The 12,791-nt window shown below is 50.0% G+C and overlaps 5 protein-coding genes across 5 annotated transcripts; 4 read left to right on the forward strand and 1 right to left on the reverse strand.

The window, feature by feature from the left end:
• Window positions 1-787: 787 nt before the first annotated feature.
• Window positions 788-2,665, forward strand: LOZ57_006404 (uncharacterized protein; the record flags this gene model as incomplete). Its single annotated transcript, XM_049255423.1, has 5 exons — window positions 788-802; window positions 871-1,020; window positions 1,095-1,430; window positions 1,482-2,564; window positions 2,645-2,665. The coding sequence occupies 5 exons, from the start codon at window positions 788-790 to the stop codon at window positions 2,663-2,665; spliced, it is 1,605 nt and encodes a 534-aa protein (XP_049105567.1).
• Window positions 2,666-3,667: 1,002 nt separating this feature from the next.
• LOZ57_006405 (uncharacterized protein) lies at window positions 3,668-3,961 on the reverse strand (the record flags this gene model as incomplete). The annotated part of the gene is made up of 1 exon (XM_049255424.1): window positions 3,668-3,961. The coding sequence occupies one exon, from the start codon at window positions 3,959-3,961 to the stop codon at window positions 3,668-3,670; it is 294 nt and encodes a 97-aa protein (XP_049105568.1).
• A 1,311-nt stretch (window positions 3,962-5,272) lies between these two features.
• LOZ57_006406 (uncharacterized protein) lies at window positions 5,273-6,647 on the forward strand (the record flags this gene model as incomplete). The annotated part of the gene is made up of 3 exons (XM_049255425.1): window positions 5,273-5,461; window positions 5,543-6,324; window positions 6,407-6,647. 3 exons carry the CDS (start codon window positions 5,273-5,275, stop codon window positions 6,645-6,647), a joined length of 1,212 nt encoding a protein of 403 aa, XP_049105569.1.
• Window positions 6,648-7,307: 660 nt separating this feature from the next.
• Window positions 7,308-8,903, forward strand: LOZ57_006407 (uncharacterized protein; the record flags this gene model as incomplete). Its single annotated transcript, XM_049255426.1, has 3 exons — window positions 7,308-7,864; window positions 7,919-8,378; window positions 8,448-8,903. 3 exons carry the CDS (start codon window positions 7,308-7,310, stop codon window positions 8,901-8,903), a joined length of 1,473 nt encoding a protein of 490 aa, XP_049105570.1.
• Window positions 8,904-9,307: 404 nt separating this feature from the next.
• LOZ57_006408 (uncharacterized protein) lies at window positions 9,308-12,003 on the forward strand (the record flags this gene model as incomplete). The annotated part of the gene is made up of 6 exons (XM_049255427.1): window positions 9,308-9,394; window positions 9,473-9,674; window positions 9,792-10,013; window positions 10,066-10,261; window positions 10,314-10,413; window positions 10,480-12,003. 6 exons carry the CDS (start codon window positions 9,308-9,310, stop codon window positions 12,001-12,003), a joined length of 2,331 nt encoding a protein of 776 aa, XP_049105571.1.
• Between the last annotated feature and the right edge of the window lie 788 nt (window positions 12,004-12,791).

Raw genomic sequence — 12,791 nt, forward strand, 5'->3', positions numbered from 1 at the left:
TGATTTTGCTTTTTGCGTTGGGGTGGTTTGAGATGTCGACGCACACAGCACCGCTCTCTGCGACGGAGGGCCTCTCGCGCTCGGTGGGGCATCAAATCAATCACCTGCATCGATGCGCTGCCCCCCCCCCCCCCCCCCCCCCCCCCCCCTCCCCCCCCCCCCCCCCCCCCCCCCCCCCCCCCCCCCCCCCCCCCCCCAACCCCCCCCCCCCCCCCCCCCGCCCCGGGTGTCACTCTCGCCGGGCATGCACCGCTGCAGCGCCCACCACGCCCACTACGCCGCCTGCGCCATCGCTCTCTAGCCGCCCGTCCGCCCATCCACTTTCCACCGCCCACGCTCGTCTTCGATTGCTGCGATCGCCCTGGCTCCGCGCGAACTAACTAACTAACCAAGCCCTTTCGCCCTTCGTGACTGGCTGCACGTTCCTTGCTGCGAAAGAAAAAGCCTGGCCCGCCCGCCCGTCTAAGACAGCCGTGGACCACCAACTGACCACTGCCTGAAGAAAAAGGGGAGAGGGGCAAGTTGCCTGCCCACCGCGGAACCGCATCCGAAGCCCACAGAAACAGATATATTCGCTTCGTCCGCGCCCCGCTGAAGCTTGTTCCGCTGTCTCGTTAATCTTTTTTTTTGTTCGTTGTTGCGCTGGCTGGCTGCACGCTTTCCAACACGGTGCACGACGCTTGTGATCTCTCTCAAAGCTCGAGCTCTATCTTTTTGGTTATTTTTGAGCAGCTAATAGTACTATCCCCCAAGGCGTCGCTGTGCGCGCCCTGAAGGCACTCTCGCCATGTCCCTGAAGCAGGTGGGTGTTCACTGTTCTCGTTACGAAGGTCTAGGGATGGCAACTCACCACTGGTTTGTGCTGAATAGGAAATCGAAACATGGGTCCAAGCCCTCGCACACTATGACAATAATGAATTTGAGGAGGCTCTCAAGATATTCTCTAATATTTCCGACACCTCGAGAATTCTGTTCAACTGTGGTGTAATATACGCTACGTTGGGCGAGCACGCAAAGGCTGTACGATCTTGCTCCGCACATGCCCCCCTTTTCTCTACCAAGATCCCGCTGACTTCGATGCTGCTGTCTTTTAGGTCGACTATTACCAGCAAGCTATCGCTCTGGACAAGTATTTCGCTATTGCTTACTTCCAAGAAGGTGTCTCGAATTTCCTCCTCGGAGACTTCGAGGAAGCGCTCGTCAACTTCAATGACACGCTGCTCTACCTGCGAGGGAATACGTCTATTGATTATGACCAGCTGGGGCTGAAGTTCCAGCTGTTTTCCTGCGAAGTGCTGTTCAACCGTGGGCTGTCGTACATCTATCTAAACCAGATCGAACAAGGGATGCAGGATCTGGATTTTGCATCCAAGGAAAAATTCAAGCCCGATCATGAGGTCATTGACGAAGCGATCAGGGAGAATGCTGAGGTATTTACCTGCTGAATATATAATATCCAAAATGTCACTAATTATTATCAGGGCTACACTGTTTTCTCGATCCCAGTCGGCGTCGTTTACCGTCCTAGTGAAGCAAAGGTGAAGAATCTCAAGACAAAGGAATATCTAGGCAAGGCAAAGCTGGTAGCAGCCTCAGATCGCGGAAATGCTTTCGTCGGATTCCAAGGCTCCGAAATCAAGAGAACAAGAACGCTCGACACTTCAAAGGACGACAGACCTCCAGATGCTATTTCGTATGCAGCTACCAACCTCGTACAGAAGAACTTGGTCAGCAAAACACGACAACAGTCAGAACCCCCAATCAATCGCAACATGTTTCCCCCTACACCTCCTCCGGATGCCTCGCAATCGTTTTTCGGTGCAAACTCCAATGGCCCCCCCAAACCCCTCCGGTCTGGTTCGCTACGTGAGCCACCATTCGCTGTTGTCCGAAATCCAACAGTGGGCGATGTCCCTCCAGTCGACAGATTACGACTCGGGCCTTCTCGATCGGTTTCTGAGTCTCGAAATCCAGGCATGAAGCCACAATTTGCCGCAAAGCCGCCCAATGGAAACAATCAGTCTCAATATCCCCCTCCGGGAGGAAATCGCCGTCCAAACTTTATGCCGTTGTCCGAGGAGGAAGATACCGGTGCCGTCTACGACATGTATGCTCGCCCCGAAGCGCCTCGGAGCGTCTACGCCCCACGATATAGAAACCCCAGACAGCCGCAACAGCAACCGCAACAACAACGGGTCTACGGCGAAGATGACAACTACGACAGCGACGCCTACGAAGACGATTCCATCGGCGAGACACAGTTCGAGATGATGGGCCCGCAGCGGCGCCGCACCACGGGCTCCAAACGCTCCGACATCAAGAAGATCCGCGTAAAGGTGCACGCGGACCAGGACACGCGGTTCATCATGATCGGCCCCGCCGTCGAGTTCGGCGTGCTCGAGGGCAAGATCCGCGAGAAGTTCGGCTTCAAGTCGCGGCTGAAGATCAAGATGCGCGACGACGGCGACATGGTCACGCTGGGCGACCAGGACGACTTGGACATGCTCCTCTCAGCGACGCGCCAGGCGGCGAGGAAGGAGAGTCTCGATATGGGTAAATTAGAGGTATGTTTTGGGCTGTTTGTCTTGAGTTTCACGGTACTCCTTTCGGGGGATTTTAATGGCTGACATGCTACTTGTTACAGATTTGGGTCAACGAACAGTAATATTTCGAACATATGTTTTTTCTCCTTTTTGCCGGGATAGCTCTATAGGGCTTCTCATAAACAAGTACTGGGCATATTTATTATTATTCACTTCGTATCCCTCCTCCTCCTCGTCGTCCTTCCCCCCGTTTCGTTCATAAATTAATTAGCGAGGAGTTTTCATCTTCTTTTTTTCAGGCATTCCCTTTTCATCTAAAAAATCTCGTTTTGAATCAGGCCATTTATGGTTTTTTTTTTTTTTTTTTTTTTTGGTTACTGGTTGATTTTGGAACAATGATTAGTACTATATACCTGACGCCACCTAGGCTTGTTTTGCGCCTGTTTCGCATTTTTTTTTATTATGTACTTTTATTATTATATGTGTCTCCTGCTCGGCTATATATGACACAGACTCATACGACTTTTCTTGCATGAAGGAACTCCCCTTGTTGCATCTTCGTAAAACAAATCTAAGTTCCTAGTCAGGGGCACGGGGGATGAAGTATTTAGGTTCGACAGCATCGTCAATTATGTAAGATTTCTGTGATTATATAAGCATACTTATTTTAGAGGATAAATCCAACTTCTTCCATACTTCGCGTAGGGAGCACAGAGTATTGAATTGAGATATGCTCCTTTTCTCCTTGGTGAAGCCGGTTAAAGGGGAACAATAATCAGCGCCAGGGCCATCCAGAGTATCGTAGATGCGACGGTACCCTGGAATTGCCAGAGCTGATTTAGGATGAATATCGAATAAAGTGTCAGATGGAAAGATAGCAGAAGAAAGAAATATCAAATACTACATACATCTGACAGGTGAATGTGGCTAATCCGGAAGACACAGAATACTCTTGACATGTTTATCGAATAAGAAGCAAACCTGCTCGAAAGTACCTGAGAGTGTTGGAACAAAACAGCAAACATGCTTCTATACCTCGTGAACTGCTCGTTGGCGGCGCCAATATACCCATCCCTACTTAAAACACGATACACCCTCACCAGGGAATAAAACGTGTGCATTATTTAGCGACGCATCTGAGCCCACCCCGATCGCAGTCCTCGGCGCTTATAGCTCAGCCTCTCTCGACAATCTTCTTCCTCCCACTCCTCTTCGACTTTAACGGCATCCGCCACTCTAGGAGCCTCGCGCGCACTCCGCAAATCATCCTTGGCAGCAATCGCGAGCCGGCGCTTTTTCACGCCGATATTCGCCGCGGCACGGGCTTTATCTCGTCTCTGCTCGCGGTACGGAGCCATGATGACGTCGTGCAGGGCGCGCAATTCTTTGCGGATGGCTTGGGTGGATTTGTCCAGCATGTCGGCCCAGTACGCGTAGGCTCTGAGAGCTAGAAGGCGCTGAATGGACTCACTGTGGGGGGCCTGCTTGTGTGTATGTTGTTAATATGGGATATTGGCGGAGGGTGAGGCTGGTGAGGTGGGGTCTTAACTGGAATGCAAGGACTGTGCGCTGTGATGCAACGCTGGCACCGCTTGCGACCTGCTGGTATGCATGCTTCGTCGATTGAGACCATGTATGGCAAGCACCGCTTGCAGGGCCAGGTACTATATCCAGTAGGACTTGTTAGCAAACCGCCGTATTGTTAAATCGCGTCTATAGTACAGTAAACAAGGTCTAGAAGAGAGTGAACAGATGACAAAAAGGATGACAGAGGTTTTGGACAGCCAAAACATAACAATAAGACAAGCAGACAGCTTGTTGTTCACACAACAAGCAATATCGGCAAACAATGTCCACAAGTGGAGCATCAAAACAATTTGCTTCAACACATAAATACTTTCAAGGGACAAATATTTCACATATATCAAGCCTGAGCTCACATACATAACTTCTTCGGGTGTTGGCATTTGGAAAACGCAGTGACTTGGGTATCAATAGACTCCTCAATGCGTGACGTGATGGCAAGCAATGCTTGAACGCGACTATGGATGGAGTGGACGCGTCCACGGCGCGCAATGGTGGAAAAAGGTGATCGTTATAAGTTACGTCACAACAAGTCACATGGAATGCTGCGTAGAGCATTGCCGAGCTGGCAGAGCCATTGAAGATCTTCCTCAGCAGCAACTGGTAGGAGAGCGGCATGGCGGACGGACTTCGGATCCGTGAGACAAGTCTTTATAATAGAAGAAGGATGGTTATTTTCACATATTTTGCAAAGTACTCCGTATGTCCTGAGGACACTGAACCCTTGTCTATCCTCTTTTTCCAAAATGGTCTTGTGGTCTGTTCCACTGCCGTAGCAGGTCTGGTTTTTCTAGCGTCCCATCATCGACGGAGCTAACAGCGTTGAACCGTTCTTCTCGATATACGGAGTACTCCGTATAAAATGCTCATCCGCCCAAGAATGAAGCTGATACATTGGAAGTAGTAACAATTTTGAATATAATATTAAGTTACATGATATTGTCGATCACACACGGAAAGTCTAATCAGACGAATTCTAGAGTATCTCCCAAGTAGCTAGCCCACCGCATCCCCAAAACACACTCTCGCATCAGAAAGAGACAGCTCGCGGCTCGCTTGGGATGATCCGACAGTGCCAAGAAGGCCCGACGTCTCGTCGCTGCTTTAGAAATCAATGACTAAGCAATATCTGTCCAGATCTTGCGATGTTGATCAAAGCTCCCAATGAGCATGAACACCAGACAAGTGCCATTAAATCGATGACAATGGCAGATATCACTCTTGTTGTCAATGAGCTTTTGAAGGCTCATGGCGCTCCCGCGATACTAAGTATAGAAGATCGCCGGACAAAATATCAAACAGTCGACGAATTCCTAAAAGAAGCGTATAGAATAGTATGCATATCTGTTTATTTGGATTGCCCACGAGGCGCTCGTTGAGTAGACGAATGATGCTAACTTGTAGGCTCACTGCAGAGCGCCCATATATCTTCCCTACTCATATATCTAAAATCTATCCGACAAGCCTATCTCTCCACTGCACCTCGTCCGCCGGCTTCTCGACGCCAAACCCACCAGTCTACCACATCAGTTGCCAGTCTCCAATCTTCGACATCCACCCCTTCTTCCAAATTGCAAATAGATCAGCACCTGAACGACGAGGAGCGGGACTCTGTCGATTCTTCCACCGCACTTCTCCTCCGCGACCTCTCATCGTCCATAGAGAACCTCGCTTCTGCTGAGACCCTCCGACAAGAAACGCAAGCGAGCCTTCTGCGCAAGAAATATGGATATAAGCTTAATAGCAGGTTATGGAGATGGGCGGGCGGTAATGATGCGGAGCAGCAATTGTCACGCAGCCCTGAGCATGAAGAGGCGGAGGATTCGGAGAAGATGATCAAGACGGTACGGGAAAATGTATTGTGGTTACTACGCAGGAGACTTGAGGGCGCGGCGGAAGTGCAGAGGGCGATGGTAGAGAAGAGGATTGAGAGGGCGAAGGAGAAGGAGAAGAGCATCTTATATAAGAGCGGGCGTGGGGGAGATGCTGCGCTGCAAGCCCGCTCAGAGAAGTACCAGGCACCCGTGGATAAAGATCCGGGAACCCCTGGGGTACCCACTAGGGTTCAAGATCCATCTGTGGATAAAGATATGATGGCAGATATTGAATCGCAGCTTTCGCCGGAGCAGTTACAGCTTTTTGCACAAGAGAATGATACGATGCTGAAGCACTATGAGGATACCCTAAGTAAAGTGCAGTAAGTGTTCATATTTTGCAGTCTCGAAACCTTTCCTCTACCATTGTTTTTTGGGGCTCTAATTTGTTCTTTTGCAACTTAGGAATGCCGAAAAGTCATTGCTTGAAATTGGCTCCTTACAGCAGACCCTAGTCTCTCATTTATCAACGCAGGAAGACTATATAAACCAGTTGGTCTCCGATGCAACAAATACCCATTCGAACATCGGACGCGGAAATCAGGAACTAAAACGTGCGAGGGAGAGAAAAAGTACCGCACAAGCCGTCTTCTGGGGCACCGTTGGACTCTGTACCGGCCTCATTATCTGGGACGCTATTTTCTAACGCCTTGGAGACTCTTGAGTCTAAAATGCCGTCGGAAAGTGCCTTCGAAAGGCCGACTTCCCTATTACACTTTTCTGTTGGGCTTTGGCTGGGAACCGCAATAGACGCGGACCTTGTTCCCGGTGACATGCATGGGAATACGGGCCACCTATTCTATATGTCTGGCGGAATTTAGCGAACTGTATAGCACCTCTAGCATTATGCATCTGTTTCGAAATATCCAGGCAAGATGCGTATATCTTTGTAAAGAGTCATGAATTGCTGATACCCGTTACTTTTAAGACGTTCTATTTATATCAAGGAGTTTTCATATACTGAAATAGCGAATTTTAGCATATTGGCTCCGGCTGCAAATAATAAATATTGCATTCAACCATATCGAAGTTGTGCTTTGATATTGGGTGGAAGTTAATTCGAAGTTAAGATAGAGTTTGAAAGCAACTTGTTATAATACATTACTTTATCACCTTCACTAGTAACAAATTACAATACGATACGCAGTACTCTGGACTCTGCAGTATTTTGATTGAGGCTTCTCAAAACTTTCATCAGAGCTTCATGAGCACATCGAATATACCCCCAAGCCCTCAATGCGGCAGCTAGAGCAAGCTGCCCGAAAGCTCCATACGACTCACTGCGGGAAATACACATTGAAGCGCGATGTCCTCTGCTACTAAATCAAGATGGGCCGAAGACGACGCCGAAACGCGAGAGTACCTGGAGCAGAAAAAGCGCGAGAAGGAAGAGAAGAAACGAGCGAAGGCCGCGAAGCAGAAACGATCGGAAGAAGCGAAGGAGCGGAGCCAGCGTGCCGCCATAGCCAACGAAACCGCAGATGCGAATGGTGCTGAGCAAGAGGCCTCCGCCGTAGAGCGACCGACCAAACGAAGGCGACTTTCAATTGAACAAGCCAGCGCTCAACCTTCGGGCGAGAGCAAGTCGACTTTGCTTCGTTTCCCCGGAGCGGAATGGGGCCCTTGCCGCCATGTCCTCAACTACGACCGCCTGAACGCCATCGAGGAGGGCTCATATGGGTGGGTTTCGAGAGCGAAGGACGTTACGACGGGCGAGATCGTCGCGATCAAGAAACTAAAAATGGAAAACTGTTACGACGGGTTTCCCGTCACGGGCCTCCGAGAGATTCAGACGTTACAAGAGGCTCGACACCAGCATATTGTCAGACTGCGAGAGGTAGTGATGGGAGATAAGATGGACGAGTAAGCTCAGCGATTTTCTTTTGTCTCTACTCTTCTGAAAAGCCCAGATACCAGAGTGTCATTAACCTTCTCCTTTGCAACCTATTGCAAACTTCGCAGCGTATATCTGGTTATGGATTTCTTGGAGCACGATCTCAAAACGCTACTTGACGACATGCGAGAACCGTTTTTACCCTCGGAAACGAAAACATTACTTCTGCAGATCATGTCCGCCGCTGAGTTCCTTCACTCGCACTGGATAATGCACCGCGATCTAAAGACGTCAAACCTACTAATGAATAACCGCGGCGAGATAAAACTAGCAGACTTTGGCATGGCTAGATACTATGGAGACCCACCTCCAAAGTTAACGCAATTAGTTGTGACGTTGTGGTACAGATCCCCGGAGTTGCTTCTTGGGGCGAAAACGTACGGGCCAGAAATTGATATGTGGAGTATTGGTTGTATATTTGGCGAACTACTCACTAAGGAACCTCTTTTTCAAGGCGGAAACGAAGTAAAGCAACTTTCAAAGGTATGTATAATTTGTTGTTTATAATCCAGTTTCTGCTTCCATTCTTCATAAATGCTAACGATTCAGCAGATATTCAAACTCACCGGGCCACCCAATTCTCAAATCTGGCCTGGCTTTCGCTCTCTCCCCAATGCAAAATCACTGCGTCTCCCGCTGGACCCTTCGACTTCAAAAGATCCAGTCTCGGTGCCACTGCTCCCCCGCTCCAACTTCCCCTACCTGACCACCGCTGGCCTATCTCTCCTGTCAAGCCTCCTAGCGCTGAACCCTGCATCCCGTCCCACAGCAAAAGAATGTCTCTCGCACGCCTATTTTCGCGAGGACCCCAAACCCAAAGCGAAAGAAATGTTCCCTACCTTTCCGTCCAAGGCGGGGATGGAGAAGAGGAGGAGACGAGACACGCCAGAAGCGCCGAAGAGGGGAGAGGAGGCACCGGAATTGGACTTTGCAAATGTTTTTGGTGGCGGGGGTGGTGTGGATAGCGGTGCGGAAACGGGGGCGGGCTTCACGTTGCGTCTGGGTTAAATATTGGGTATGCTGGATGAAATAGATGGAATATGTACGCAAAAATGTTACTCTTAATCTGCTTATATTCCAGGTTAAAATCATACAAAAGAGTCTTCATTCACTGAGTCATCATTGCTATCACTCAACTAGATATCATCGAACAATTTCAACTTTTTTTACGCTAGTCAACCTAGTCAAGTTAAGTAGTTAACTATGTAACTAGTTAATGCAGCAACATCGGTGAACGTTTCTGGACTCCGACAAACTTGGAATCACCAAACCATAATAAATTCACTTCGCTCAAGGGGTTCTTGCGCATAGATCCAATGAAGCCTCTTCTGCTTTGACCCCAAAGCACCAAGTACCTACCTAGCCAGAGCTCGTGGTCAATGTAAACCCAGACTCAACCACCGCCTGAAAGCATGCCTCCTGCATCAGCGACCCCAAGCATCCTAGCCACTTGCAAACAGACTCGGTTCCATCTGCGCGACGAAAGAGGCTCAGGGGAGGTATGGATATAGGACCCAAATGCTACCATAAAACGGCCCTCCACTATGTTCCTAACTCTCTTTTCTATCGTGCTTTAGATTGATGTCCAGGGTCTTGATCTACTCATTTCGTCATCTACCACTACCCAGGATGGTTTAGGAAACCAGGCAGGCGCCCTGGCAAAAGCTCGAAAGCAGAAAGCTAGAAGCGCGGGCAAGGAGATTCTCATGAATGCAAATCTACGGTTAAAAGCCGGAGTGCATTATGGCCTGGTTGGGAGGAATGGGACGGGGAAGTCGAGTATGTAAAACCATCAATCATCTACTACGCCAAAAGTAGCCTCCCCCCAAGCCAGGTTATATACCGAAGTCCAATTTGATGTAATGCTAACGACATGATTGATTACATTGCCAACAGCGATTCTCCGTGCAATGGCGGAGAAGCTGATCCCAGGCATTCCAAATGTAGTGAAAATAGCTATCATCCAACAAACAGACGCCGAAGAATGCAACCTAGAAGCCTCTTCATTATCTAGTAGCCATGGCGAGAAGTTCTCCCATGAAAAGACTCCCAAAACAGTGCTTCAGCAAGTTCTGGAGAGCGACGAATCAAGGAATGATATAGTAAGAAAGATAAATAGTAAGCATATTGGCTCACGCAATCCTACTTCTTATGTTCACTCTTCACGCAGCTCTATCTCGTGCGTTTGATGGGACGGAAGACAAATTCGGACCAGTGCGCACGCTGAGACAAATCCAGCACGAGCTGTTGGAAGAAGACCTCTTCCTTGCGCAAAAGAACGCGGCATTGAAGAGCGGTGCCCGAGGCCTGCAGGCAAGAAAGGAGCTGAAAGTCGCAGAGAGCAAGGTATCTGATTCTGCGAGCAAGTATGACCTCTATATGGCACCAGACTTTGGGCCAAGGTTAATCAATCTATAGACTTGAAGAGCCGTTGGAAGAAGTAGATGCGTCCAATATCCAACAGGAGACTCAAGCTGCCGTGGGGATGCTTGATGATTTGCAGGCTCAGCTCGAAGCGGTAAGAAAATAAGCATGATGCACAAGCTAGAAAAGAAAATATATCAAAATGCTCACAAAAGTATAGATGAACATTGTGGACAGAGATAAAGAAGCTCGAAAGATATTGCTCGGACTTGGGTTCAAGGAGACATCATTCGACCAGCCATTCAACTCGCTATCCGGCGGGTGGCGCATGCGTTGCATGCTGGCTGGAGTATTGATCCAGAGTGCAGATATACTGATCCTCGACGAGCCCACAAACTTCCTCGATTTACTGGGAGTCATTTGGCTCGAGACATACCTCAAGCGCATGCGCGAAGACAGCGAGAAAACAGTCGTCGTGGTCTCGCACGACAGAGACTTCCTGAACGCGGTGTGCGAGGAGATCGTCATCCTGAAAGACCATTCGCTCACCTATTTCAAAGGCAACATCAGCGCGTACGAGAAGGACCTCGACGCGCAAAAGCTGTATTGGGGCAGAATGAAAGAAGCCCAGGACCGGCAGATCGAGCACATAAAGAGCACGATCAGGGAGAACATCAAGCTGGGCAAGAAGACCGGCGACGACAACAAGCTGCGCATGGCAAAGTCCCGGCAGAAGAAAATGGAAGAACGGACGGGCGTGGAGGTCAGCGTGACGGGCGGCCGATTCAAACTCAGCCGGGACCGCGTCGGGTGGCACGACTCGCTGCGCGCGGAGATCGAGGTGCCGGCCGACGAAAAGGGAGCCACGCTCGAGATCCCCAAGGCGCCGGACCTGCGATTCCCAGGCGCGCTGCTGTCCTTGGAGCGAGCGACCTTCCAGTACAAAGGCGGCAGAGCTCCGGTTCTAAACGGGATCGACCTGGTGATGCACATGGGCGACCGGGTCGGTATCATGGGCCTTAACGGAAGCGGCAAAACGACACTGTTGAACATTCTGACGCGAGTGGCAGAGCCAACGCAGGGTAAAGTATCACACCATTCCAGGCTACGGCTGGGGTACTACTCCCAGCACGCGGTCGACGACCTCCAGAGCTTGGGCAGGTCGAAGCCTGAACTGACCGCTCTGTCGCTGGTGATGCAGGAAGCTGAAGAGCTCGACGAAGGTGACACTCGAGCGCTCCTGAGCTCGCTGGGGTTGGCAGGGCGGGTGGTATCCGACGTGCAGGTTGCACAGCTGTCGGGCGGTCAGCTGGTAAGTGCACCGTCTCTATACAGCTATGTACACCGCCGAACGCAAAAGAAAATACTAAGCCGAACGAACCAGGTCCGCTTAGCCCTCGCTCGGATCCTCTGGAAGCAGCCGCAGCTCCTCATTCTCGACGAGATCACCACGCACCTCGACTTCCACACCGTTCTTGCGCTCGCGCAGGCCCTGTCGGCCTTCAACGGCGCGGTGCTGATAGTCTCGCACGACCGTTTTCTGGTTCGAACGGTCGTCGAGGGGAAGGACGATACCCACTTTTCAGAGGAACTGGCCACCTCGAGTGAGGCACTGGATCAAGATTCACCAAGGGGGCGCCAGGTGTTTGTATTGAAAGCAGGAAAATTGAACCTTCAAGAAAACGGCGTGGAGCAGTTCGAGAAGGGCCTTGAGAAAAGGGTGAATAGGATTGTGAATGGTTAATGACCAGACCAGGTAGACCACGTCTAGACCACCTATAGGATTGGATATGAACTCATTTTGGTTCATATCAATCCCATTCCTTTGAATGTCTGGGTTCTGTACAGAGTTGCGAACTTCGCAATACGGCGTAAATGATATTCATCCGCCTCCTATTATCCTCACGCATGATTGGAAGATTTGGAAGCACATGCACGATATCCTGCATGCAGCCTCAATTCTTGCTTGTGACCCGTATCATCGGCATTTGGGTTGTTTTTTCCCAGCATCGAGATGCATAACCTGGCTAGAAACAATCCGCCCTGGCACTTTCGAGCGGGAAAAGAAATACTTAGCAGTGGGAGGAGGGTGTATATTGGCGCCATGTTTCTCGGCTCCAGGGGATAATCCCGCCATGAACGGGCGATTCTTCACCCATTTTCTAGGCGTTTGCGGGAGACTATATAGTTAATTATTAATTACCGTGGTGGCTTGTCTTGGTTGCTTGTGTGCCGGCTGGATCCAAGCGGTCGGGCCGTCGCTAATTCCTTCCCAGTAGGATAAAAAAAAAACAAAAGCCAACGAGGCGTAACTAGTACGGAGTAAATCCCAATACTATTCGTCGTACGACAGCCTCGCATCAGACGGAGATATTATCGCGACGGGCGAGGATGATATTTGATATGCAGTAACCGATAATCAGCGCCCCAAGCCAGGCTATCTCCGGCGCGTGGCGATCTGTCATGGAAAATGATATTCCCGGGGCCCGCTGAATTTTTGACAATAGTAATAATGGGAGACTCCACGGGAAT

Source organism: Ophidiomyces ophidiicola (genome assembly GCF_022830035.1).
Source record: "Ophidiomyces ophidiicola strain CBS 122913 chromosome Unknown scaffold_42, whole genome shotgun sequence".
NCBI lineage: Eukaryota > Fungi > Ascomycota > Eurotiomycetes > Onygenales > Onygenaceae > Ophidiomyces > Ophidiomyces ophidiicola.